General features: G+C 40.5%; 1 protein-coding gene across 1 annotated transcript in view; it reads left to right on the forward strand.

Moving 5' to 3' along the window:
• Nucleotides 1–6354: 6354 nt before the first annotated feature.
• LOC309978845 (protein WWC3-like) overlaps nucleotides 6355–27105 on the forward strand; it is a gene marked incomplete at both ends in the record, with an annotated part of 165365 nt that continues 144614 nt past the window's right edge. Inside the window, 3 exon segments of the mRNA XM_082865490.1 lie at nucleotides 6355–6590; nucleotides 24215–24324; nucleotides 25780–25983. Of these exon segments, the coding sequence (XP_082721616.1) occupies nucleotides 6355–6590; nucleotides 24215–24324; nucleotides 25780–25983 (550 nt within the window).

A 27105-nucleotide genomic window follows, 5' to 3' on the forward strand; every position in this document is an offset into this window, starting at 1 on the left:
TATGGAATTTAAGAAAAAAATGTCATGAAGAACCTAGGGGTAAGACAGGAATAAAGACACAGACCTACTAGAGAATGGACTTGAGGATATGGGGAGGGGAAGGGTAAGCTGTGACAAAGTGAGAGAGAGGCATGGACATATATACACTACCAAATGTAAGGTAGATAGCTAGTGGGAAGCAGCTGCATAGCACAGGGAGATCAGTTCCGTGCTTTGTGACCGCCTGGAGGGGTGGGATAGGGAAGGTGGGAGGGAGGGAGATGTAAGAGGGAAGAGATATGGGAACATATGTATATGTATAACTGATTCACTTTGTTGTAAAGCAGAAACTAACACAACATTGTAAAGCAATTATACTTCAATAAAGATGTAAAAAAAAAGATGTGGCACATATATACAATGGAATATTACTCAGCCATAAAAAGAAATGAAATTGAGTTATTTGTAGTGAGGTGGATAGACCTAAAGTCTGTCATACAGAGTGAAGTAAGTCAGAAAGAGAACAACAAATACCATATGCTATCACATATATATGGAATCTAAGAAAAAAAAAAAAGATCATGAAGAACCTAGGGGTAAGACGGGAATAAAGACACAGACCTACTAGAGCACGGACTTGAGGATATGGGAAGGGGGAGGGGTAAGCTGTGATGAGTTGAGAGAGTGGCCTGGACATATATACACTACCAAGCGTAAAGTGGATAGCTAGTGGGAAGCAGCCGCATAGCACAAGGAGATCAGCAAGGTGATGTGTGACCGCCTAGAGGGGTGGGATAGGGAGGGTGGGAGGGAGGGAGACACAGGAGGAAAGAGATATGGGAACATGTGTATGTGTATAACTGATTCACTTTGTTATAAAGCAGAAACTAACACACCATTGTAAAGCAATTATACTCCAATAAAGATGTTAAAAAAAAAACCTGGGACAGATACTAAGCGGGTAATTTACTAGGGTAAATGCTATACTTAACTGTGCAGCAAATTCTCAGTAATGTCATTTTAAGCCTTAACCCCAAAGTCCACGTTAACTCGTGTCAAAGAAAAATTTTTAAAAATTAAATCATTAATCAGAAGCTGATTCTAAGAGAATGTAAGAAATAGAGATTTATAACCAGATAGAAAGGGAATGCTTGAATAAGTTTGCTAATTAAGAGGTGAAACTAGTTAATGTCCTAAAGAACAATAAAACTGTAAACTTTAGGGTTATTTTCTTGACAAAAATAATTTTCACCTAAACCAGGCAAAACCAGGCAAAAAAACATGTAACTTCAGAGAGTCTGGGCCTTAACTAGTGGTAACAGCAAGTCAAACAAAGGTATATGCCTACATAATTAAATAATAAAGTCTGTTGAACCATACTCCCTTATAACATTAAAAGGATATGCAGTCATCCTTTTGCCTAATGACCAATTTTACATAATTTTTCTTAAAACTCCCTCCCCCTTAACATTTTCCAAAGATCCTCTTAATCATACACAAAAAGGACTGACCTTATTGTGTTCTGGCCTGATTAATTTACATAAGGCAGCCATAACTCTTCTTTATAGCATGGTCACTAAATCTAGAGGTGTTGGGCAAAAATCTTTTTACCTAAAGAGATTTTATAAAGTATCTTTTATAAAGAGATAAAAGAATTTTAAAGACTTTGTTATTTGTTTTTGAATATCATGACTAGGAAACACAAGAAATTTGGTTCTAGTATTTCAACTATAGTGCCTACAAATGTGGTAAATTATGTCTCCTCAAGGTTCCCGAAATCTCCTAATGTTCCCGGCATGCCAGTAAGTGACCTTCCTTACTATCTGAAAAGCTGCTATAAATATATATCATAAAACATATAAAAGACACTTTAGTTTCTGGCGGGCTTTTTGGAATTTGATTTCACATACAAAATGAAACCTTTCTCCTTAATCAGTTTGCCTGACGTAATGAAATTTCTTTTCTTTCCTTTTTTTAAAAATATTTATTTAGGCTGTACCAGGTCTTAGCTGTGGCCTGGGAGATCTTCAGGTGCAGCATGCGAACTTTTAGTTGCGGCATGCAAGTGGGATCTAGTGCCTTGACCCGGGATGGAACCTGGGCCCCCTGCATTGGGAGTGCAGAATCTTACCCACTGGACCACCAGGGAAGTCCCAAGATTTATTCTTAATAATGATACTCCATGGATTGCCTTGACTACACAATAGGTTTATCCAACTATATGCTGGTAAAAAGGAGGACACATACTTTTTGAACCTGTGCCAACATCACATTCATGGATACTTACATGCCAATGTTCAGTGGAGCATTATTCACCATAGCCAAAAGATGGGGAAAAAACCCCCAAATTTTCATTGAACACAGGAATGAATAAACAAAAAGTGTATATTCATATAATGATACATTATTCAGTCATAAAAAGGAATGAAATTGAAATATGCTACATGGATTAAACTTGAAGACATTTTGCTTAATGATACACTGGACAAAGTCAATGTAAAACAACATTTACAAACCATCCCCTCCAAAAGCAAGAGAATATACACTCTTCTCCAGTGTATATAAAACATTCTTCAGGATGGATTATATGTCAGGCAACAAAGCAAGTCAATAAATTTAAAGAAGACTGAAAACACATCAAGCATCTTTTCTGACTATAATGGTATGAAACTAGAAATCAAATACAAGAAAAAAACTAGAAAATTCACAAATATATGAAGATTAGACAATGGTACTGAACAGCCAATTGGTCAATGAAGAAATCAAAATAGAAATATGTGTTTGGGATTAACAGATATATACTACTATACATAAAATAGATAAATACCAACTGTATAGCACAGGGAACTATATTCAGTATCTTGTAACAACGTATAGTGGAAAAGAATTTGAAAAAGAATATATATACAGGTATATATTTATATATGTTTATATATGTATATGTATATATATATTTATATATATATATTTATATTTTATATTATATTTATATTTATATAAATATAAATATATTTATATTTATAAATATATATATTTATATATTTATAATCGAATCAATATGCTGTATACTCGTAACTAACACAATATTGTAAGTCAATTCTACTTCAATTTTAAAAAGAAGGGAAATAAAAAATTTACCTTGAGACAAGATGAAAATACCACATACCACAACTTAAGGCATTTATCATAAAACAAAAAATATTTCAAATAAACAACCTAATTTAATACTTCACAGAACTAGAAAAAGAGACAAACTAAGCTCAAAGATAGTAGAAGGAAGGGAATAATAAAGATCAGAGCAGAAATGAATGTAATAGAGACTAAAAAAAACCCAAAACAAACTGTAGAAATACTACAGAAATACAAAGGTCATAGGAGAATGCTATGAACAATTATATGCCAAAAATAGGATAAACCTAGAAGAAATATAGAAATCCTAGAAACGTACAACCTACTGAGACTGAATCATAAAGAAGTAGAAAATCAGTACAGTCAGAAAACTAGGAAGGAGATTGAATCAGTAATTAAAAACATCCCACAATGAAGCCGAGGGCCAGCCTGCTTCATTAGTGAATTCTAACAAACATTTAAAGAATTAATAGTAATTCTTCTGGAACTATTCCAAAAAATAAAAGAAGAGAGAACACAAACTCATTTTATGATGCCAGCATTGCCGATACCAAAACCAGACACTACAAGGACACTACAAGGAAGGAAAATTACAGGCCAATATCTCTCATAAACATAGATGTAAAAATTTTCTAAAAACATTAGCAAACAGAATCCAACAACATATTAAAAGAAGCATACATCTTCATCCAGTGGGACTAATTCCAGGGATGCAAAAGTGGTTTAACAACCAGAAATCAGTCAACGTAATACACCACGTTAACAAAATGAAGGATAAAAATCATATGATCATCTCAAGAGATGCAGAAAAATAATCTGACAAAATTCAACATCCTTTTATGAAAAAAACTCTCAACAAAGAGGGTATACAGGGAACATATCTAAGCATAATAAAGACTACATGTGACAAACCCACAAGTAAATTTACACTGAATGGTGAAAAGCAGAAAGCTTGTCACCAAGATCAGGAACAAAACTGTTGCTGCTTTTATTCATTGTATTATAGGAAGTCCTAGCCAGAGCAATTAGGCAAGAAAAGAAAGGAAGAAGTAAAACTGTCACTCTTGCAGATGACAGGATATTATATATAGAAAACCCTAAAGACTCAACTAAAAAACTGTTAGAACTAAGAAACAAATTCAGTAAAGTTGCAGGATAAAAAATCAATGTTGCATTTCTATACTCTAGTAACAAACCAACAGAAAAACAAATTAAGAAAACAATCCCATTTACAACTGCATCAAAAAGATAAAATACTTAGGGATAAATTTAAGCAAGGAGGAGAAAGACCTGCACACTGAAAACTGTAAGATACTGATAAAAAAAAAAAACACAAACACATATAAATGGAACGATATTCTGTGCTCATTGGAAGAATTAATGTTGTTAAAATGTCCATACAATCTATGGATTCAATGCAATCCCTATCAAAATTCCAATGACATTTTTCAAATAAATAGAACAAACAATCCCCAAATTTGTATGGAACCACAAAAGACCCCAAATACCCAAAGAAATATTGAGCAACAAGAACAAAGTTGGAGGCATACTATTTCCTGATTTCTATTTATACTATAAAGCTATAGTAATCAAAACAGTATGATAGAAGCATAAAAACAGACACACAGATCAGTGGAACAGAACAGAGAACCCAGAAATAAACTCACAGATACATGATCAATTGCTTTGTGACAAAGGAGCCAAGAAGGTACAATGGGGAAAACACAGTCTCTTCAATAAATGGTGCTGGGAAAACTAAACTATATGTAAAAGAATGAAACTGAACTACTATCGTATACCATACATAACAGATGAATGAATAAAAAAGATGTGGTGTATATATACAATGGAATTTGGCCATTAAAAAAGAAGGAAAACTTACCATTTGAGATGCCATGGATGGACTTAAGGGCATTATGCTAAGTGCAATAAGTCAGAAAGAGAATGATGAATACTGTATGATTTTATATGTGGCATTATAAACAACAACAACAACAAAAATAGAGAACATAGGTGCTTGCCAGACACCAGGGCATGGGGAGATGGGTGAAATGGGTCAAAAGTTAGAAAGTTCCAGTTATAAAATACATAAGTCATGAGGATGTAATGTACTGCATGGTGACTATAGTCAATACTGTACTGTGCATTTGAAATTTGTGAAGAGAGTAAATCTTAAAAATTCTCATCACAAGAAAAAATGTAACAATGTATGGTAACTGATTTAACTCCACTTATTGTGGTGATCATTTCCCAATATACACAAATATGAAATCTTTATGTTGTATACTTGAAACTAACATAATACTATATGGCAATTATATTTCATTAAAAAAATAACAAAACAAAACGTCCATATTTTCCTGCGATAAAGTATTGCAATCAGGACTCTGGTATTAGTTTGCTAGGGCTGCCTTAACAAAATAGTACAGACTTCGGTGGCCAAAACCACAAAAATTTACTTTCTGACAGTTCTAGGGGGTGGAAGTTGAAGCCCAAGGTGCTGGCAGGGTTAGTTTCCTCTATTTAGCTTGGAGATGGATACCCTCTCTTTGACTGTATTCTCTTTGTATGTACAAACCTGCCTGCAAAAATTTCATCTTCTTAAAATTAAGGGACCAGTCAGATTGCATTAAATGGTAGGCTCCATTCTGAGGGCCTCGTTTTAACTTAAACAGAGATTTGAAAACTTACCTCCAAATATCCTTACCTTCTGGTACGCATATGGGAGGGGGGTTGGCATGACAGTCTTCAGTCCGTAGCATGCCTGAAGAATAAAGCAGTTGAGCGATTTAGAGCAAGACAGAGCCCGAGGCGGAACAGATCGCTGCTGGAGGAGTAAGAACACTCCATGAAGATTGTGGGAGGAGCCACCGGGCGTAGGAAGGAGGTGGGGTCTTTTGCTAACTACACTCCCGCCCACACCCAGTACGGCTGCAAACTGTGCGAAAGCGGTTGTGCGTTCCTTGAAAATAGGCATGCAGGAGGGGCCGTGGCTTTGACTCCTAGCCTGTGACTCCGCGCAAGTGTCGGCTATCCAGGCGAAGCAGAGAAGCGGGCGTCGGCTGGCGGGCTGCAGACGGGCGCCGGTGCGCGGGCACCGGGCGGAGGATGCCCCGGGCGGAGGATGCCCCGGGAGCTACGGTCGGTTCCCCGCGGCCGCCCCCACGCCCCAGACGCTGGGCCTTAGGGCTGGCGGAGGAGGCGGCGAGAGTGGGGCTGCCGGGCGGCAGCAGGGCCCTCGCCGTCATGCCGTGGATGAGCGGCGGCAGGCGGCGGCGGCGGCGGGGACAGCCGCGCGAGGCCCCGCGGGAGCAGCCGCTGCCCGCGGCCCCCGCGCCCTCCGCGCAGCCACCCTTGAGGGCCCGGGAGAGCGCCGAGCTGCAGCTGCCCGCCGGCTGGGAGGAGGCGCGCGACTACGACGGCCGCGTCTTCTACATCGACCACAACACGCGCCAGACGTCGTGGATTGACCCCCGCGACAGGTAAGGGGGGCGCGGGGGCGGTGTGACTCTGAGGGAGTGCCACCTCCGGCGGCTGAAGCACTGGCGGATGCACTGGCGATATGCTCCGCCCAGCTCGGAGCCGTCCGGAGCCCCTAAACTTGGGTCCGGTCCGTGGGTTACCCCGTAGGTCGAAGGAGTTAATTGGGTCGTACGCTCTGCAAGCTTGTGACACTACTGAACGCGGAGTCTTGACCTCTGGGATTCCCTCTGCACAGCGAAGTCTCTTCCTTGGTCACGTCACCCGCTGACCGACGGCTGGGAGCTGGGCGCCTGGAATTTCCTCTCCAGGGGCTGACGGATGGCCCTCTCTTCCTTTTTCCTCCGCGGTCTCGCCTATCCCTGTCGGGCCTCCGCGGCCCACCACCCCCAGGCTGTGGCCCTACAGGCGCCCCACGACCTCGCGGTGGCCAGATGATCTATCATCTTGGAGCACAAACGTGCACCCCAGCCTCGTGGTGTGGGTTCCTTGTCTGGCGGGCTGAGCCTAGTTTCCATTCGAAGACTGTGCCAGATGGGACACTTCAGGGATTCCCGATTCTTTGGAGTAACCTTAAAAGTTAAAAGTTGAGTTAAAAATCTGATTGAAAAAGCCTGTGTACTGCGGCGAGAATGGATTGTGATTAGACCCATATGCTTTTTGAACAAAGGGAAAAAAAGAGTTAAATTTTAGGTTACCGTTTTGTGCAAGATACGAAAAGACCACTAAGTCTTATTATTCATATAAATAAATCTTATGGAGTAAAAACGAATACCTTTAAAACTACTACCATATTAAATTTAAGTTCATCTAATGATGCTTTCCCTTAATTTTTGCTCAATTGTCTGCTGCTTTCAATGTTCAGCCGCTTTTAGAGAGATGGATTTTTTTGTGGAGTTGGAATTCTGTTCAAACTGAGCCTTTCCAGTGATTATCTGATATCTTGTTCTGTCTGGAGCAACTTCTCTCCACCCTGGGCCTGAATGCCAGAAAGGAAATACTGCAAGCTTCCCAGTGATTTTCAGAAGAAAATCTGAAAACGCCCAGTGTGGTGACAGGCTCCTGATTCCTCCTACCTGCACTGGAAAGGCAGTGCTTCTGGCACAGGCATTTCAAAATACGCTCTTTTATTTTATAAAAAAGGAGACAATCTGCTGAATTATTGTTTAAGGATTTCTCTGGGTTCTGATAGGGAAAAACCAAGCAAAAGGATCGATTCCCTAACATTCACTCTCAGTGTTGCAACCTTCTCGACTCAGAAATTTATATGAATCCTAGCAGAAATTTAAAGGTTAGTAAGATTGTTAGTTATGTTGAAAATGTAACTATGAGATGAGATCATATAATTTTAACCAAAAGCTAGAGCCTCAGCTGTCTGATCAAGACTTGGATGGTTCTGGAGTTACTAAAACTGCTTGGAATATGGTGTCTTTTTATGCTGTAAGTCTGTTAAAAATCCAAACAACTGGAAAATGAACCAATTAAACGTACTGTTTTTGCTTAGAAGAGGCAACGGGTGATTTTATGAGGGTAATATAAAAATTTGTCTTGGAGTGGGGATTCATAATGAAACTACGAATGTGTAAGTTTCTGTTTTAATGATAAATCAAGCAACATAAGTGAGCAGACTATAGAAATCAGGTTGTATAATCTTCATTTCCATGTCATTCAGATACATTTCCTAGCTTCCTTTTTATGAAGATTAGTTTGTGTAATTGAATAGCATTTTACACTTCTTTTTCAACATCACTTAGCTACAGGTTCAAAAAAAGTACCACTTAAATGCTAAAAGTACCAATCCAGTGAACAAAAGTGAATATGTTGCTACTTTTTTTTTTTGCAAAGTAACAACATATGAGTCTTCTATGAGATAATTTTTTTACCTTTTTTTTTTTTTTTTTTTTTTTTTTGCGGTATGCGGGCCTCTCACTGCTGTGGCCTCTCCCATTGCGGAACACAGGCTCCAGACGCTGAGGCCCAGCGGCCATGGCTCACGGGCCCAGCCGCTCCGCGGCACGTGGGATCCTCCCGGACCGGGGCACAAACCCGCGTCCCCTGCATCGGCAGGCAGACTCTCACCCACTGCGCCACCAGGGAAGCCTCGAGATAATTTTTTTAAAACATCTTTATTGGAGTATAATTGCTTCACAACGTGTGTTACTTTCTGCTTTATATCAAAGCGAATCAGCTATACAAATACATATATCCCCATATCTCCTCCCTGTTGCGTCTCCCTCCCACCTTCCCCATCTCACCCCTCTAGGTGGTCAGGAAGCACCGAACTGATCTCCCTGTGCTATGCAGCTGCTTCCCACTAGTTATTTCACATTGGGTGGAGTATATATGTCAATGTTACTCTCTCACTTCGTCCCAGCTTACCCTTCCCCCTCCCTGTGTTCTCAAGTCCAATCTCCACATCTGTGTCTTTATTCCTGTCCTGCCCCTAGGTTCTTCACAACCTTTTTTTTTTAAATTCCATATATATGTGTTAGCGTACAGTATTTGTTTTTCTCTTTCTGACTTACTTCACTCTGTATGACAGATTCTAGGTCCATCCACCTCACTACAGTAACTCAGTTTCATTTCTTTTTATGGCTGAGTAATATTCCATGTATGTATGTGCCACATCTTTTTTTTTTTTTTTTTTTGCTGTATGCGGGCCTCTCACTGTTGTGGCCACTCCCGCGGAGCACAGGCTCCGGACGCACAGGCTCAGCGGCCATGGCTCACGGGCCCAGCCGCTCCGCGGCATGTGGGATCTTCCCGGACTGGGGCATGAACCCGTGTCCCCTGCATCGGCAGGCAGACTCTCAACCACTGCACCACCAGGGAAGCCCATCTTTTTTTTTTTAAAACATCTTTATTGGAGTATAATTGCTTTACAATGATGTGTTAGTTTCTGCTTTGTAACAAAGTGAAGCAGTTATACATATACATATGTTCGCATATCTCTTCCCTCTTGCGTCCCCCTCCCTCCCACCCTCCCTATCCCACCCCTCTAGGTGGTCACAAAGCACCGAGCTGATCTCCCTGTGCTATGCGGCTGCTACCCACTAGCTATCTGTTTTACGTACGGTAGTGTATATATGTCCGTGACGCTCACTTTGTCACAGCTTACCCTTCCCCCTCCCCATATCCTCAAGTCCATTCTCTAGTAGGTCTGTGTCTTTATTCCCATCTTACCCCTAGGTTCTTCATGATCTTTTTTTTTTCTTAGATTCCATATATATATATATATATGTGTTAGCATACGGTATTCATTTTTCTCTTTCTGTCTTACTTCACTCTGTATGACAGACTCTAGGTCCATCCACCTCACTACAAATAACCAAATTCGTTTCTTTTTATGGCTGAGTAATATTCCATTGTATATTTGTGCCACATCTTCTTTATCCATTCATCTGTTGATGGACACTTAGGTTGCTTCCATGTCCTGGCTATTGTAAGTAGAGCTGCAGTGAACATTTTGGTACATGACTCTCTTTGAATTATGGTTTTCTCAGGGTATATGCCCAGTAGTGGGATTGCTGGGTTGTATGGTAGTTCTATTTTTAGTTTTTTAATGAACCTCCATACTGGTCTCCATAGTGGCTATACCAATTTACATTCCCACCAACAGTGTAGGAGGGTTTTCTTTTCTCCACACCCTCTCCAGCGTTTATTGTTTGTAGACCTTTTGATGATGCCCCTTCTGACCAGTGTGAGGTGATACCTCATTGTAGTTTTGATTTGCATTTCTCTAATGATTAGTGATGTTGAGCATCCTTTAATGTGTTTGTTGGCAATCTGTATATCTTCTTTGGAGAAATGTCTGTGTAGGTCTTCTGTCCGTGTTTGGATTGGGTTGTTTGTTTTTTTGATACTGAGCTGCATGAGCTGCTTGTAAATTTTGGAGATTAATCCTTTTTCAGTTGCTTCATTTGCAAATATTTTCTCCCATTCTAAGGGCTGTCTTTTGGTCTTGTTTATGGTTTCCTTTGCTGTGCAAAAGCTTTGAAGTTTCATTAAGTCCCATTTGTTTATTTTTGTTTTTATTTCCATTTCTCTAGGAGGTGGGTCAAAAAGGATCTTGCTGTGATTTATGTCATAGACTGTTCCGTTGTTTTTCCTCTAAGAGTTTGATAGTATCTGGCCTTACATTTAGGTCTCTAATCCATTTTGAGTTAATTTTTGTGTATGGTGTTAAGAAGTGTTCTAATTACTTCTTTTACATGTAGCTGTCCAGTTTTCCCAGCACCACTTATTGAAGAGGCTATCTTTTCTCCATTGTATATTCTTGCCTCCTTTATCAAAAACAAGGTGACCATATGTAGTGGGTTTATCTCTGCGCTTTCTATCCTGTTCCATTGATCTATATATCTGTTTTTTTTTTTTTTTATTGTGGTACACGGGCCTCTCTCTGTTGTGGCCTCTCTGTTGTGGAGCACAGGCTCCGGATGCGCAGGCTCAGTGGCCATGGCTCACGGGCACAGCTGCTTCACGGCATGCGGGATCTTTCCTGACCAGGGCACGAACCTGTATCTCCTGCATCGGCAGGCGGACTCTCTAACACGGCGCCACCAGGGAAGCCCCTATATTTCTGTTTTTGTGCCAGTACCATACCGTCTTTTTTTTTTTTTACATCTTTAGAGTATAATTGCTTTACAATGGTGTGTTAGTTTCTGCTTTTTTTTTAATTTTATTTTTTAATTTTTTTATATATATATATTTTTAACATCTTTATTGGGGTATAATTGCTTTACAATGGTGTGTTAGTTTCTGCTTTATAAAAAGTGACTCAGTTATACATATACATATGTTCCCATATCTCCTCCCTTTTGCATCTGCCTCCCTCCCAATCCCAGCCCTCCAGGCAGTCACAAAGCACCGAGCTGATCTCCCTGTGCTATGTGGCTGCTTCCTACTAGCTATCTACCTTACGTTTGGTAGTGTTTATATGTCCATGCCTCTCTCTCGCGTTGTCACAGCTTACCCTTCCCCCTCCACATATCCTCAAGTCCATTCTCTAGTAGGTCTGTGTCTTTATTCCTGTCTTATCCCTAGGTTCTTCATGACATTTTTTTTCTTAAATTCCATATATATGTGTTAGCATATGGTATTTGTCTTTCTCTTTCTGATTTACTTCACTCTGTATGACAGACTCTAGGTCTATTCACCTCATTACAAATAGCTCAATTTCGTTTTTTTTAATGGCTGAGTAATATTCCATTGTATATACGTGCCACATCTTCTTTATCCATTCATCCGATGATAGACACTTAGGTTGTTTCCATCTCTGGGCTATTGTAAATAGAGCTGCAATGAACATTTTGGTACATGACTCTTTTTGAGTTATGGTATTCTTAGGGGTGTCTGCCCAGTAGTGGGATTCCTGGGTCATATGGTAGTTCTATTTGTAGTTTTTTTAAGGAACCTCCATACTGTTCTCCATAGTGGCTGTACCAATTCACATTCCCACCAGCAGTGCAAGAGTGTTCCTTTTTCTCCACACCCTCTCCAGCATTTATTGTTTCTAGATTTTTTGATGATGGCCATTCTGACTGGTGAGATGATATCTCATTGTAGTTTTGATTTGCATTTCTGTAATGATTAATGATGTTGAGCATTCTTTCATGTATTTCTTGGAAGTCTGTATATCTTCTTGGGAGAAATGTCTATTTAGGTCTCTGCCCATTTTTGAATTCGGTTGTTTGTTTTTTTGTTATTGAGCTGCATGAGCTGCTTATAAATTATGGAGATTAATCCTTTGTCAGTTGCTTCATTTGAAAATATTTTCTCCCATTCTGAGGGTTGTCTTTTGGTCTTGTTTATGGTTTCCTTTGCTGTGCAAAAGCTTTGAAGTTTCATTAGGTCCCATTTGTTTATTTTTGTTTTTATTTCCATTTCTCTAGGAGGTGGGTCAGAAAGGACCTTGCTGTGATTTATGTCATAGAGTGTTCTGCCTATGTTTTCCTCTAAGATGTTGATAGTTTCTTGCCTTACAGTTAGGTCTTTAATCCATTTTGAGCTTATTTTTGTGTATGGTGTTAGGGAATGTTTTAATCTCATACTTTTACATGTACCTATCCAGTTTTCCCAGCGGTACTTACTGAAGAGGCTGTCCTTTCTCCACTGTACATTCCTGCCTCCTTTATCAAAATAAGGTGACCATATGTGCATGGGTTTATCTCTGGGCTTTCTATCGTGTTCCATTGATCTATCTTTCTGTTTTTGTGCCAGTACCATACTGTCTTGATTAATGTAGCTTTGGGGTATACTATCAAGTCAGGGAGCCTGATTCCTCCAGCTCCATTTTTCATTCTCAAGATTCCTTTGGCTATCGGGGTCTTTTGTGTTTCCATACAAATTGTGAAATTTTTTGTTCTAGTTCTGTGAAAAATGCCAGTGGTAGTTTGATAGGGATTGCATTGAATCTGTAGGTTGCTTTGGGTAGTAGAGTCGTTTTCACTGTGTTGATTCTTCAAATCCAAGAACATGGTATAGCTCTCCATCTATTTGTATCATCTTTAATTTCTTTCATCAGTGTCTTATAATTTTCTGCATACAGATGTTTTGTCTCCTTAGGTAGCTTTATTCCTAGATATTTTATTCCTTTTGATGCAATGGTAAATGGGAGTGTTTTCTTGATATCACTTTCAGATTTTTCATCATTAGTATATAGGAATGCCAGATATTTCTGTGCATTAACTTTGTATTCTGCTACTTTACCAAATTCATTGATTAGCTCTAGTAGTTTTCTGGTAGCATCTTTAGGATTCTCTATGTATAGTATCATGTCATCTTCAAACAGTGAAATCTTTACTTTTTCTTTTCCGATTTGGATTCCTTTTATTGCCTTTTCTTGTCTGATTGCTGTGGCTTAAACTTCCAAAACTATGTTGAATAAGAGTGGTGAGAGTGGGCAAACTTGTCTTGTTCCTGATCTTAGTGGAAATGCTTTCAGTTTTTTTACCGTTGAGGATGATGTTGCCTGTCGGTTTGTCATATATGGCCTTTATTATGTTGAGGAAATTTCCCTCTATGCCTACTTTCTGCAGGGTTTTTATAATACATGGGTGTTGAATTTTGTCGAAAGCTTTCTCTGCATCTATGAGATGATAATATGGTTTTTCTCCTTCAATTTGTTAATATGGTGTATCACATTGATTGATTTGTGTATATTGAAGAATGCTTGTTTCCTGGATTAAACGCCACTTGATCATGGTGTATGATCCTTTTAATGTGCTGCTGGATACTCTTTGCTAGTATTTTTTTGAGGATTTTTGCATCTATGTTCATCAGTGATATTGGCCTGTAGTTTTCTTTCTTTGTGACATCCTTGTCTGGTTTTTTGTATCAGGGTCATGTTGGCCTCATAGAATGAGTTTGGGAGTGTTCCTCCCTCTGCTATATTTTGGAAGAGTTTGAGAAGGATAGGTGTTAGCTCTTCTCTAAATGTTTAATAGAATTCGCCTGTGAAGCCATCTGGATGCGCAGGCTCAGCGGTCATGGCCACAGGCCTAGCCGGTCCGCGGCATGTGCGATCCTCCCAGACCGGGGCACGAACCCGTGTCCCCTGCATCAGCAGGCAGACTCTCAACCACTGCGCCACCAGAGAAGCCCCTGTTGGAAGATTTTTAATCACAGTTTCAATTTCAGTGCTTGTGATTGGTCTGTTCATATTTTCTATTTCTTCCTTATTTAGTCTTGGCAGGTTGTGCATTTCTAAGAATTTGTCCATTTCTTCCAGGTTGTCCATTTTATTGGCATGGAGTTGCTTGTAGTAATCTCTCATGATCTTTTGTATTTCTGCAATGTCAGTTGTTACTTCTCCTTTTTCATTTCTAATTCTATTGATTTGAGTCTTCTTCTTTTTCTTGATGAGTCTGGCTAATGGTTTATCAATTTTATCTTGTTAAAGAACCACCTTTTTTTTTTTTTTTTGCTGTATGCGGGCCTCTCATTTCCGTGGCCTCCCCCATTGTGGAGCACATGCTCCGGACGCGCAGGCCCAGCGGCCACGGCTCACAGGCCCAGCCGCTCCGCAGCACGCGGGATCCTCCAGGACCGGAGCACGAATCCGCGCCCCCTGCATAGGCAGGCGGACTCCCAACCACTGCACCACCAGGGAAGCCCCCCACCTTTTTTACATCTTTATTGGACTATAATTGCTTTTCAATGGTGTGTTAGTTTCTGCTTTATAAAAAGTGAATCAGTTATACATATACATATGTTCCCATATCTCTTCCCTCTTGCATCTCCTTCCTTCTCACCCTCCCTATCCCATCCCTCTAGGTGGTCACAAAGCACCTAGCTGATCACCCTGTGCTATGCGGCTGCTTCCCACTAGCTATCTATTTTATGTTTGGTAGTGTATATATGTCCATGCCACTCTCACTTTTTTATAAAACCAGCTTTTAGTCTTATAGATCTTTGCTATTGTTTCCTTCTTTTTTTTTTCATTTATTTCTGATCTGATGTTTATGATTTCTTTTCTTCTGCTAACTTTGGCATTTTTTTTGTTCTTTCTCCAGTTGCTTTAGGTGCAAAGTTACGTTGTTTATTTGAGATGTTTCCTGTTTCTTAAGATAGGATTGTATTGGTATAAACTTCCCCCTTAGAACTGCTTTTCCTGTATCCCATAGGTTTTGGGTCATCGTGTCTCCATTGTCATTTGTTTCTAGGTATATTTTGATTTCCTGTTTGATTTCTTCAGTGATCACTTGGTTATTAAGTAGTGTATTGTTTAGCCTCTATGTGTTTCTGTTTTTTACAGATCTTTTCCTGTAATTGATATCTAATCTCATAGCGTTGTGGTCAGAAAAGATACTTGATACAGTGTCAGTTTTCTTAAATTTACCAAGGCTTGATTTGTGACCCACGATGTGATCGATCCTGGAGAATGTTCTATGAGCACTTGAGAAAAATGTGTATTCTGTTGTTTTTGGATGGAATGTCCCATAAATATCAATTAAGTCCATCTTGTTTAATGTATCATTTAAAGCTTGTGTTTCCTTATTTATTTTCATTTTGGATGATCTGTCCATTGGTGAAAGTGGGGTGTTAAAGTATCCTACTATGATTGTGTTACTGTCAATTTCCCCCTTTATGGCTGTTAGTATTTGCCTTTTGTATTGAGGTGCTCCTGTGTTTGGTGCATAAATATTTACAATTGTTGTATCTTCTTCTTTGATCGATCCCTTGCTCATTATGTAGTGTCCTTCTTGGTGTCTTCTAATAGTCTTTATTTTAAAGTCTATTTTGTCTGATGTGAGAATTGCTACTCCAGCTTTCTTTCGATTTCCATTTGCATGGAATATCTTTTTTCATCGCCTGAGTTTCAGTCTGTATGTGTCCGTAGGTCTGAAGTGGGTCTCTTGTAGACAGCATACATATGGGTCTTGATTTTGTATCCATTCAGCCAATCTGTGTCTTTTAGTGGGAGCATTTAATCCATTTACATTGAAGGTAATTATCAATATGTATGTTCCTATTCCCACTTTCTAAATTGTTTTTGGTTTGTTATTGTAGGTCTTTTCCTTCTCTTGTGTCCTTACCTAGAGAAGTTCCTTTAGCATTTGTTGTAAAGCTGGTCTGGTGGTGCTGAACTCTCTTAGCTTTTTCTTGCCTGTAAAGGTTTTAATTTCTCCATCAAATCTGAATGAGATCCTTGCTGGGTAGAGTAATCTTGGTTGTAGGTTTTTCTCCTTCATCACTTTAAATATGTCCTGCCACTCCCTTCTGGCTTGCAGAATTTCTGCTGAAAGATCAGCTGTTAACCTTATGGGGATTCCCTTGTGTGTTATTTGTTGTTTTTCCCTTGGTGCTTTTAATATGTTTTCTTTGCATTTAATTTTTGACAGTTTGATTAATATGTGTCTTGGCGTATTTCTCCTTGTATTTATCCTGTATGGGACTCTCTGTGCTTCCTGGACTTGATTAACTATTTCCTTTCCCATATTAGGGAAGTTTTCAACTCTAATCTCTTCAAATATTTTCTCAGTCCCTTTCTGTTTCTCTTCATCTTCGGAACACCTGTAATTTGAATGTTGGTGAGTTTAATGTTGTCCCAGAGGTCTCTGAGACTGTCCTCATTTCTTTTCATTTCTTTTCATTGTTTTTTCTTTACTTTGCTCTCCAGAACTTATTTCCACTATTTTATCTTCCAGGTCACTTATCCGTTCTTCTGCCTCAGTTATTCTGCTATTGATCCCTTCTAGAGTATTTTTAATTTCAATTTTTGTGTTGTTCATCGTTGCTTGTTTCATCTTTAGTTCTTCTAGGTCCTTGTTAAATGTTTCTTGCATTTTCTCTATTCTATTTCCAAGATTTTGGATCATCTTTACTATCATTATTTTGAATTATTTTTCAGGTAGACTGCCTATTTCCTCTTCATTTGTTAGGTCTGGTGGGTTTTTACCTTGCTTCTTCATCTGCTGTGTGTTTTTCTGTCTTCTCATTTTGCTTATCTTACTGTGTTTGGGGTCTCCTTTTCGCAGTCTGCAGATTTGTAGTTCTAGTTGTTTTTGATGTCTGTCCCCAGTGGTAAGGTTGGTTCAGTGGGCTGTGTTGGCTTCCTCGTGGAGCGGACTAGTGCCTGTGTTCTGGTGGATGAGGCTGGATCTTGTCTTTCTGGTGGGCAGGTCCACGTCTGGTGCTGTGTTTTGGCACGTCTGTGGCCTTATTATGATTTTAGGCAGCCTCTCTGCTAATGGGTGGGGTTGTGTTCCTGTCTTGCTAGTTGTTTGGCATAGAGTGTCCAAGCACTGTAGCTTGCTGGTCGTTGAGTGAAGGTGGGTCTTGGCGTTGAGATGGAGATCTCTGGGAGATTTTCGCTGCTGATATTACGTCGGGCCGGGAGGTCTGTTGTTGAGCAGTGTCGTGAAGTTGGCTCTCCCAGCTCAGAGGCACATCACTGACACATGGCTGCAGCATCACGAGCCTTTCATCCACATGGCTCAGAATAAAAGGGAGAAAAAATAGAAAGAAAGAAGATCAAATAGTTATTAAAATTAAAAAATAATTACTAAGAAAAAATTGTAAAAAGTAATAAATAAAAAAGGACAGAACTGTAGGACAATTGGTAAAAGCAAAGCTATTACAGACAAAATCGCACACAGAAGCATACACATACACACTCACAAAAAGAGAAAAAGGGAAAAAATATATATCTTTGCTGCCAAAGTCCACCTCCTCAATTTGGGATGACTCGTTGTCTATTCATGTATTCCACAGATGCAGGTACATCAAGTTGATTTTGGAGATTTAATCCTCTGCTCCTGAGGCTGCTGGGAGAAATATCCCTTTCTCTTCTTTGTTAGCACAGCTCCCGGGGTTCATCTTTGGATTTGGAACCGCCTCTGCGTTTAGGGCGCCTGAGGGCGTCTGTTTTTCGCCCAGACAGGACGGGGTTAAAGAAGCAGCTGATTCAGGGGCTCTAGCTCACTCAGGCTGGGGGGAGGGAGGGGTGCGGCTGCGGCGTGAGCCTGTGGCCGAAGAGGCCGGTGTGACTCTGCAACAGCCTGAGGTGCGCTGTTCGTTCTCCTGGGGAAGTTGTCCCTGTATCACGGAACCCTGGTAGTGGCAGGCTGCACAGGCTCCCGGGAGGGGAGGTGTGGAGAGTGACCTGTGCTCACACACAGACTTCTTGGTGGCGGCAGAAGCAGCCTTAGCGTCTCCTGCCCGTCTCTGTGGTCCGCGCTGATAGCCGCGGCTCGCGCAGTCTCTGGAGCTCCTTTAAGCGTTGCTGTTAATCTCCTCGCACACCAGGAAACAAAGAGAAGAAAAAGTCTCTTGCCTTTCGGCAGGTCTAGACTTTTCCCCAGACTTCCTCCTGGCCAGCCGTGGTGCAATAACTCCCTGCAGGCTGTGTTCATGCCGCCAACCCCAGTCCTCTCACTGCGCTCGGACTGAAGCCTGAGCCTCAGCTCCCAGCCCCGCCCACCCCGGCGGGTGAGCAGACAAGCCTCTCGGGCTGGTGAGTGCTGGTCGGCACTGATCCTCTGTGCAGGAATCTCTCTGCTTTGCCCTCCGCACCCCTGTTGCTGTGCTCTCCTCCGCGGCTTCGAAGCTTCCCCGCTCCGCCACCCGCAGTCTCCGCCCGCGAAGGGGCTCCTAGTGTGTGGAAACATCTCCTCCTTCACAGCTCCCTCCCACTGGTGCAGGACCCGTCCCTATCCTTTTGTCTCTCTTTTTTCTTTTGCCCTACCCAGGTACGTAGGGAGTTTCTTGCCTTTTGGGAGGCCTGAGGTCTTCTGCCAGCGTTCAGTAGGTGTTCTGTAGGAGTTGTTCCACGTGTAGTTGTATTTCTGGTGTATCTGTGGGGAGGAAGGTGATCTCGGCGTCTTACTCTTACGCCATCTTCGATTATCCATAAACTTGTTTTTAAGTATTTATTTCTTCTAGGTGCTATTTTCAAGTGGAATTTTCTTCTTCTTCTTCTTTTTTTTTTTTTGCTGTTTAAGTTGTATTTCTTTTCAAAATGTAAATCCTTTTTTTTCTCTTTCTATAGGAATGTAAATTCATTTTAACACTGCAGGAATCACCCATGAGTGAGTCTTCATTACTGTTTCAATATCTGTTTCCTGTTAAGGGAACGGGATGTCTATGGAGAAAGAAAGTTTTCCCAGGGTGACCTAGCTGGGACTGGGACTAATTTCTTTTCTTCTCTGATCCCGGCAGGGGAACTCTGCAAGTCCCTCTGGTTCACTCATGGTCACCTGACCAGGACTGAGGTATACCTCCCAATTACAGAGATATTGGGTAGGCTTGTTTTTTAAAAAAATTTTTTTGCAGAAATTATATTTCACTGTAGGTGATTACCAGGTACTGGGTATAATTCCCTGTGCTGTACATTATATTCTTGTTTCTTATCTATTTTAATAGTAGTTTAATAGCAGCTTGTACCATTGACCCATACCCCTAATTTGTCTCTTCCCCCTACTCTGTCACCTTTGGTAACCACCAGTTTGTTTTCTGTATCTGAGTCTGTTTCTGTTTTGCTGATACAGCCATTGTATTATTATTACTATTATAATTATTTCTGAATTCCACATGTAAGTGATATCAGATAGTATTTGTCTTTTTCTGACTTATTTCACTAAGCATGATATTCTCTAGGTCCGTACATATTGTTGCAAATCGCAGGATTTCAGTCTTTTTCTATAACTGACTGATATCCCATTGTGTATACATGTATACATATATCTATATATACACATATATAGATATATACAAATATCACATTTTCTTAATCCAGTTGTCCGTTGATGGACACGTAGGTTGCTTCCGTATCTTGGCTATTGTAAATAAAGCAACTGTGAACATTGGGTACAAGCATTTTTTCAAATTAGTGCTTTCATTCTTGTTCTGGATATATACAGGAGTGGAATTACTGGGTCATATATGGTAGCTCTATTTTTAATTTATATAACAAGTCTCCATACTGGTCTCCACAGTGTATGCACCAGTTTCCTTTCCCACCAACAGCATACAAGAGTTCCATTTCTCCACATTCTCACCAACATTTTGTTTTTTGTAGACTTTCTGATCATGGCCATTCTGACAGGTGTGAGAGGATACCTCACTGTAGTTTTGATTTGCATTCCCTTCATAATTAGTGATGTTGAGCATCTTTTCAAGTGCCTGTTAGCCATCTGTGTGTCTTCTTTGGAAAGATGTCTGTTCAAGTCTTCTGCCATGTTTTGTTTGGGTTGTTTGTTTGCTTTTTTTTTTTTGTGGTACGTGGGCCTCTCACTGTTGTGGCCTCTCCCATTGCGGAACACAGCCTCCGGACGCGCAGGCTCAGTAGCCAAGGCTCATGGGCCCAGCCGCTCCGTGGCATATGGGGTCCTCCCGGACCGGGGCACGAACCTGCATTCCCTGCATCGGCAGGCGGACTCTCAACCACTACGCCACCAGGGAAGCCCTGTTTGTTTGCTTTTTGATATTGAGTTGTATGAACTGTTTGTATTTTTGGACATTAACCCCTTGTTGGTCACATAATTTGTAAATATCTTCTCCCATTCCATAGGTTGTCTTTTTGTTTTGTGGATGGTTTCCTTTGATGTACAAAAGCTTTTAGGCTTAATTTGGTCCCATTTGTTTATTTTTGCTTTTATTTCTTTTGCCTTAGGAGAGTGATCCAAACAAATATTGCTACAGTTCATGTCAAAGAGTGTTTCACCTCTATTCTCTTCCAGGAGTTTTATGATTTCTGGGCTTTCATGTAGGTCTTTAAACTATTTTGGTTTGTTTTTGTGTACAGTGGGAGGAAATGTTCTAATCTCATTGATTTACATGCAGCTGTCCAGCTTTCCCAGCACCACTTGCTGAAGAGACTGTCTTTTCTCCATTGTTATTCTTGCCTCCTTTTTCATAGGTTAGTTGACTATAGGTGTGTGGGTTTATTTCTCGTCTCTCTATTCTCTTTCATTGATCTATGTGAGTGTTTTTGTGCTAATGTCGTGTCGTTTTGGTTATCGTAGCTTTTGTAATGTAGTCTGAAATCAGGGAGTGTGGTACCTCCAGCTTCGTTCCTTTTTCTCAAGAATGTTTTGGCAACTTGGGGTCTTTTGTGGTTCCATATAAATTTTAGGATTATTTGTTTTAGCTTTCTGACAAATGTCCTGGGTATTTTGATAGTGATCACATTAAATCTGTAGATTGCTTTGGGAAGTATGACCTTTTTTATAACATTAATTCTTCTAATATAAGAGTATGGGATATCTTTTCATTTCTTTGAATCTTGTTCAGTAACATTCATCAGTGTTTTATAGTTTTCAAAATATAGGTCTTTCCCTTCCTTGGTTAAGTTTATTCCTAGGTTGTGTTTTTTGTTTGTTTTTAATGTGATTATAAATAGGATTTAAAAAAAACCTTTTCTCTTTCTGGTATTTAATTATTAGAATATAGAAACTCAGTGGATTTCTAAATATTAATCTTATATCTTGCAGCGTTGCTGAATTCACTGAGTCTGATACTTTTTTTTTTTTTTTTGTGGTACGTGGGCCTCTCACTGTTGTGGCCTCTCCCGTTGTGGACACAGGCTCCGGACGCGCAGGCTCAGCAGCCATGGCTCACGGGCCCAGCCACTCCACAGTATGAGCGATCCTCCTGGACCGCGGCATGAACCCGTGTCCCCGCATCAGCAGGCGGACTCTCAACCACTGTGCCACCAGGGAAGCCCCAAGTCTGATACTTTTTTTTTTTTTTGATACTTTTTTGATGGAGGCTTTAAGATTCTCTATATAGAGTATCTTGTTGTCCACAAATAATAAGTTTTACTTTTTCCCTTCCACTTTGGATTCCTTTTATTGCTTTTTCTTGTCTGATTTCTGTGGCTTGGACTTCAAATAGTTTCAGTGTTAAATAGAAGTGATGAGAGTGGGCGTCTGTCTTTTTTTCCCATTTTAGAAGAAAGGCTTTCAGCTTTTACCATTGAGTATTATGTTGGCTGTAGGGTTTGTTGTAAATGGCCTTTATCATGTAGAGATGTGTCCCTTCTACAGCCACCTTGATGAGAGTTTTTTTAAATCATGAATTAATGTTGAATTTTGTCAACATTGAGATGGTCATGTGGTTTCTATCTTTACCTTTTGTTCATATGGTGTATCATAGTAATTGATTTGCATATGTTGAACTATCCAAATGACACTGGAAAGAATTCAACTTAATCATGGTGTATGATTCTTTTCATATAATGTTGAATTCAGTTTGCTAATATTTTGTTGAGGATTTTTGGGTCTATATTCATCAGTTATTGGCCTATAATCTTTTTTTTGTTTTTTTTTGTTTTGCGGTATGCAGACCTCTCACTGTTGTGGCCTCTCCCATTGCAGAGCACAGGCTCCGGACGCGCAGTCCCGGTGGCCATGGCTCACGGGCCCAGCCACTCCGTGGCATGTGGGATCCTCCCAGATCAGGGCGCAAACCTGTGTCCTCTGCATTGGCAGGCAGCCCCTCAACCACTGCGCCACCAGGGAAGCCCTTTGGTAGTGTTTTGATTGGTTTTGTTATCAGGGTGATGGTGACCTCATAGAATGATTTTGGATTGTTCCCTCCTCTTCAGTTTTTTTGGGAATAATTTAAAGAGTAATAACTTTTCTTTATATTTGGTAGAATTCTCCTGTGAAGCTGTCTGTTCCTGGACTTCTCTTTTTTGGGAGTGTTAAAAAAATTATTATTATTACAATTTCAATTTCACTGATAGTGATCATCCTATTAAGATTGTCTGTTTCTTCCTTACTCAATTTTGGCAGGCCGTATGCTTCTAGAAACTTGTCCAGTTCTTCTGTGTTGTCCAGTTTGTTGGCATATAACTGTAAATAGTATTCTGATTTTTTTGTATCTCTGTAGTATGGTGGTTATTTCTCCTCTTTCATTTCTTACTTTGTTTACTTGGATCTCCTCTCTCTCTTTTTTGTTTCTTGGTGGGCATGGCTAAAGGTTTATCAATTTTGTTTATGTTTTGAAAAAAGCAGCTCTTGCCTTATTGATCTTTTGTATTGCTTTTTTCGTCTCTATTTTGTTTACTTTCTCTCTGATCTTTATTATTTCCTCCCTGCTGCTAACTTTGAGCTTAGTTTGTTCTTGTTTTTCTAGTTTGTTTAGGTGGTAGGCTATGTTGTTTGAGATTTTTCTTGTTTCTTGAGGAAGATTTATCTCCTCTTAGAACTGCTTTTGCTGCATCCCATAGATTTTGGAAAGTTGTGGTTTCATTTTAATTTATTTTGAGGTATTTTCTGATTTTCTTCTTGAATTCATCATTTAACCATTGATTTTTCAGTAAAATGTTGAGTCTCCATATGTGTGTTCATTTCTCCTTTTTCTTTCTGTAGTTGATTTCTAGCTTCATACTGCTGAGGTTGGAAAACTGCTTGATATAATTTCTGTCCTCTTAAATTTGTTGAGGCTAGTTTTATGACCTAGTATGTGATCTATCCTGGAGAATATTTCATGTATACTTGGAAAGAATGTATAATTTTACAAGGTCATTTTATATTCTGCAACTTTGCAGAACTTGTTTATTGTCTCTTTTTGTGGGTATTTAATATGCTGCTGGATAGAGTTTGCTAATATACTGTGGTTTTTGTAACTGATTAATGGTTAATGTGGAATTCATTAACACTCATCAATGAAAATATTACATAAGCATTTAGTATATAGATTTAAGCCAGTGTTCATGTTTGAAGTAGAGAAACTGAAACATTTGGATAGAAACATTTCTCAGGGGATGAGAACAGAAGATAAGTATTCTGTTGTTCAAAATGAGTGACATCTCTTTTGCATAATGTCATTAAATATGATTATTTGAAAAATGCTTGTTTAACAGTTTTATTTTTACTTTATATATTTACACTGCAGTTAAACATTGAATTTTGAGATTTTAATGGTGTTAATTATAAGTGTACTGATCTAGTTGTTTTTTCTGGAAAAGCTTGTGAATTAGTTTTTCAGTAGAATATTGGAGCAGATGTTTGCAATATTATCTAATCAAATGGATTAGATAATATGTTTTTGTTAAGGATTAATTATAGGAATAATTACAATTATAGGATTAAGTATAAGATTTAATTATCAGATTGATTCAGTATATGTACAAAATTGTCTTGAATTTCAAATTTATCTTCATTGCTTTATTTTATAGGATAACAAAGCCACTGACCTTTGCTGATTGTGTTGGGGATGAACTTCCTTTAGGATGGGAAACTGTATATGATAAACAAGTTGGCATTTATTACATGAACCACATAAAAAGTAAGTAGAGTGCCACATTTGATTATTATACTACTCTCCATTGGGTTCCAGTTAGGGATCCATTTCTCTCTCAGATTCACATTTCATCACACTCCAATTTTTGTTCAAGCTGCCCAGTGTTTCTGTCATTGTTGTTACTACTGGGGACACCAAGTTCCCCTTAGTGTGCTTTCTGTCCTTTGATTCGTTGAGTGCAGGGGAGGCTGGGGGCTCCTGTAGATGCACGGTGCCCAGCATGTGAGTGACAAAGTTCCTTCCTCACGGCTCCTCCTGTCCCCTTAGTGTGATCGACCGGGGTTTGTATCTTCAGGGCTGAGTCCTGCATTGTCACTTGCCAGCTGGCCTCCGGGGTTCCGCATTTGGAACCCTGAATGGCGAGGCATCCTGGCTGGGTCCTGGGGCAGGGGAGTTTCCGATCTGTACCCTCAGCCTTCATGTGACTGTGGCTCTTACCCAGGGATTGGGCAGGGGTGTGAGTGCTGCCCTGGTCCTGCTGCCCTCCCCGGCAGTTATCTCAGTGGCAGGAGGGCTTCCAGGCGGGTCTGGGCATGGTGAGTAGTGAGGCTGTACCCAAACGCCGCCCTCCCCCTGGCCCAGCTGGCCCAGTGCCCCTGGATTGCTTGCGGCCAGGGTGTCTGTCTGTCTGGGCCACCTTCCCTGAGCTGTGGGCTGGGCACACCTGTACTACGGCTTTGGCCTCTCCGGGTCTGTGTGGCAGTACTGAATGGCACAGGTGGCCGCCTTACACAACCTTTCTGCAAATGCTGCCTACCTGCCTCTGTGGCCTGGGACCCACCTGTTCTGGCTCATCTTTGTAAACTCTGCTTGCTCATGCTTTGGACGAGTGACTCAGAATTACTTTGCATCCGTCCAGGTGAAGATGCCTCTAGGAGGGAGGAGGAAGGAAAGGATGGGTGCTCAGGGGAGAGGTAGGAGCCAGAGGTGGGCATGAGCCCTTACGGGAGCTGCTAGAGTGAGAGAGCCAGAGCGGAAAATGGGGGATTTATGGGAAGTCCAGGAAGAATGCAGACGGACGTCGTCTGGCGTGGGAGGTGGGAGAAGGGGAGTGAGCCAGTCACGGGGACAGCAGAGCCCACAGCAGCCTGGCTTGAAGAAGGCAGGGAGAGGAAGCTTGGACGTGTGTCTTAGTTTGACAGGGATGACCTCCTTTGGGTTCATGTCCACCAACATTTACTTAGAGTGTGAAAAGTTGCCTGGTGCCATCTTCCCCTCCATGGAGCTATTGCATGTCTACAGAGCTTTCTTCTCGTCCCAAGTGTGGATATGTAAATAGGAGGTGATCTGCACTCTGGGAGGTTCGTTATGTAGACGCTTCCATAATGTACCTCCTGGTAGTTAATTAATTTTCTCATCGACTAGTCATATAACTGCATGATTATTGGTCAATGTAAAGATTTTACTTTGAAGTCCCTTATGTTACCCTTTCAATTTCAGAGCTTACCCAGATTGAGGATCCCAGAGAACAGTGGAGGCGGGAGCAGGAACGGATGCTGAAGGAGTATTTAATTGTAGCCCAGGAGGCCCTCAACACCAAGACAGAAATCTACCAGATTAAGCAGCAGCGTTTCGAGCTGGCCCAGGAGGAATACCAGCAGCTGCACAAGATGTGCGAGGATGACGGCCGCTCGTACGCCAGCTGTGAGTTCACCGTCCCCCGCGGTTAACACGTGTGACTTCCAAAGCTGTCTCTCTGCTAGGCTTTTTGCAGACACTGAGCTTGAGTCAGGCAAGACAGCTTCCTAAATTTTCTAATCGCAGATTGTTAGGTAGTCAGTCTTCCACACTGGAATCCGACGGTCATTCACTACCGCTCCTTCAGCAAATGTTGATCAAGTGTCCGCCTTGTGCCCAGGCACTGCAACACAGGGAACCCCAAGAAAGGAGAGGCCCCTGCTCTCATGGAGCTTCCATGCGGCTGGGGAAGGGAGAAGATAAACAAGCACGTTTCAGGTAGTGACATGAAATAAACTTGTCAATGTTTTTTGTTGTTTTACTTTTTAAAAATTGAAGTATAGTGATTTAAAATACTGTATTAGTTTTAGGTATACAACACAGTGATTCAGTATTTTTATAGATTATACTGATTTAAGTTATACCAAATATATATACTGTGTCCTATACAATATATCTATGTGGCTTATTTACTTTATATATAGTAATTTGTGTCTCTTTTTTTTAACATCTTTATTGGGGTATAATTGCTTTACAATGGTGTGTTAGTTTCTGTTTTATAACAAAGTGAATCAGTTATACATATACATATGTTCCCATATCTCTTCACTCTTGCGTCTCCCTCCCTCCCACCCTCCCTATCCCACCCCTCCAGGCGGTCACAAAGCACCAAGTTGATCTCCCTGTGCTATGCGGCTGCTTCCCACTAGCTATCTACCTTACGTTTGGTAGTGCATATATGTCCATGCCTCTCTCTCGCTTTGTCACAGCTCACCCTTCCCCCTCCCCGTATCCTCAAATCCAGTAATTTGTGTCTCTTAATCTCCTACCCCTAGTTTGTCCCTCCCCACTTCCATCTCCCACTGGTAACCACTAGTTTGTTTTCTGTAGCTGTGAGTTTGTTACTGTTTTGTTATACTCAGTAGTTTGCTTTATTTTTAGATTCCACATATAAGTAATAACATATGGTATTTTTCTTTCTTTCTCTGACTCATTTCACTAAGGATGATATTCTCTAGGTCCATCCATGTTGTTGCAAATTGCAGGATTTCAGTCTTTTTTATAACTGAGTGATACCCCATTGTGTAT

This window comes from Leucopleurus acutus (assembly GCF_964270905.1).
Source record: "Leucopleurus acutus genome assembly, chromosome: Y".
Taxonomy (NCBI): domain Eukaryota; kingdom Metazoa; phylum Chordata; class Mammalia; order Artiodactyla; family Delphinidae; genus Leucopleurus; species Leucopleurus acutus.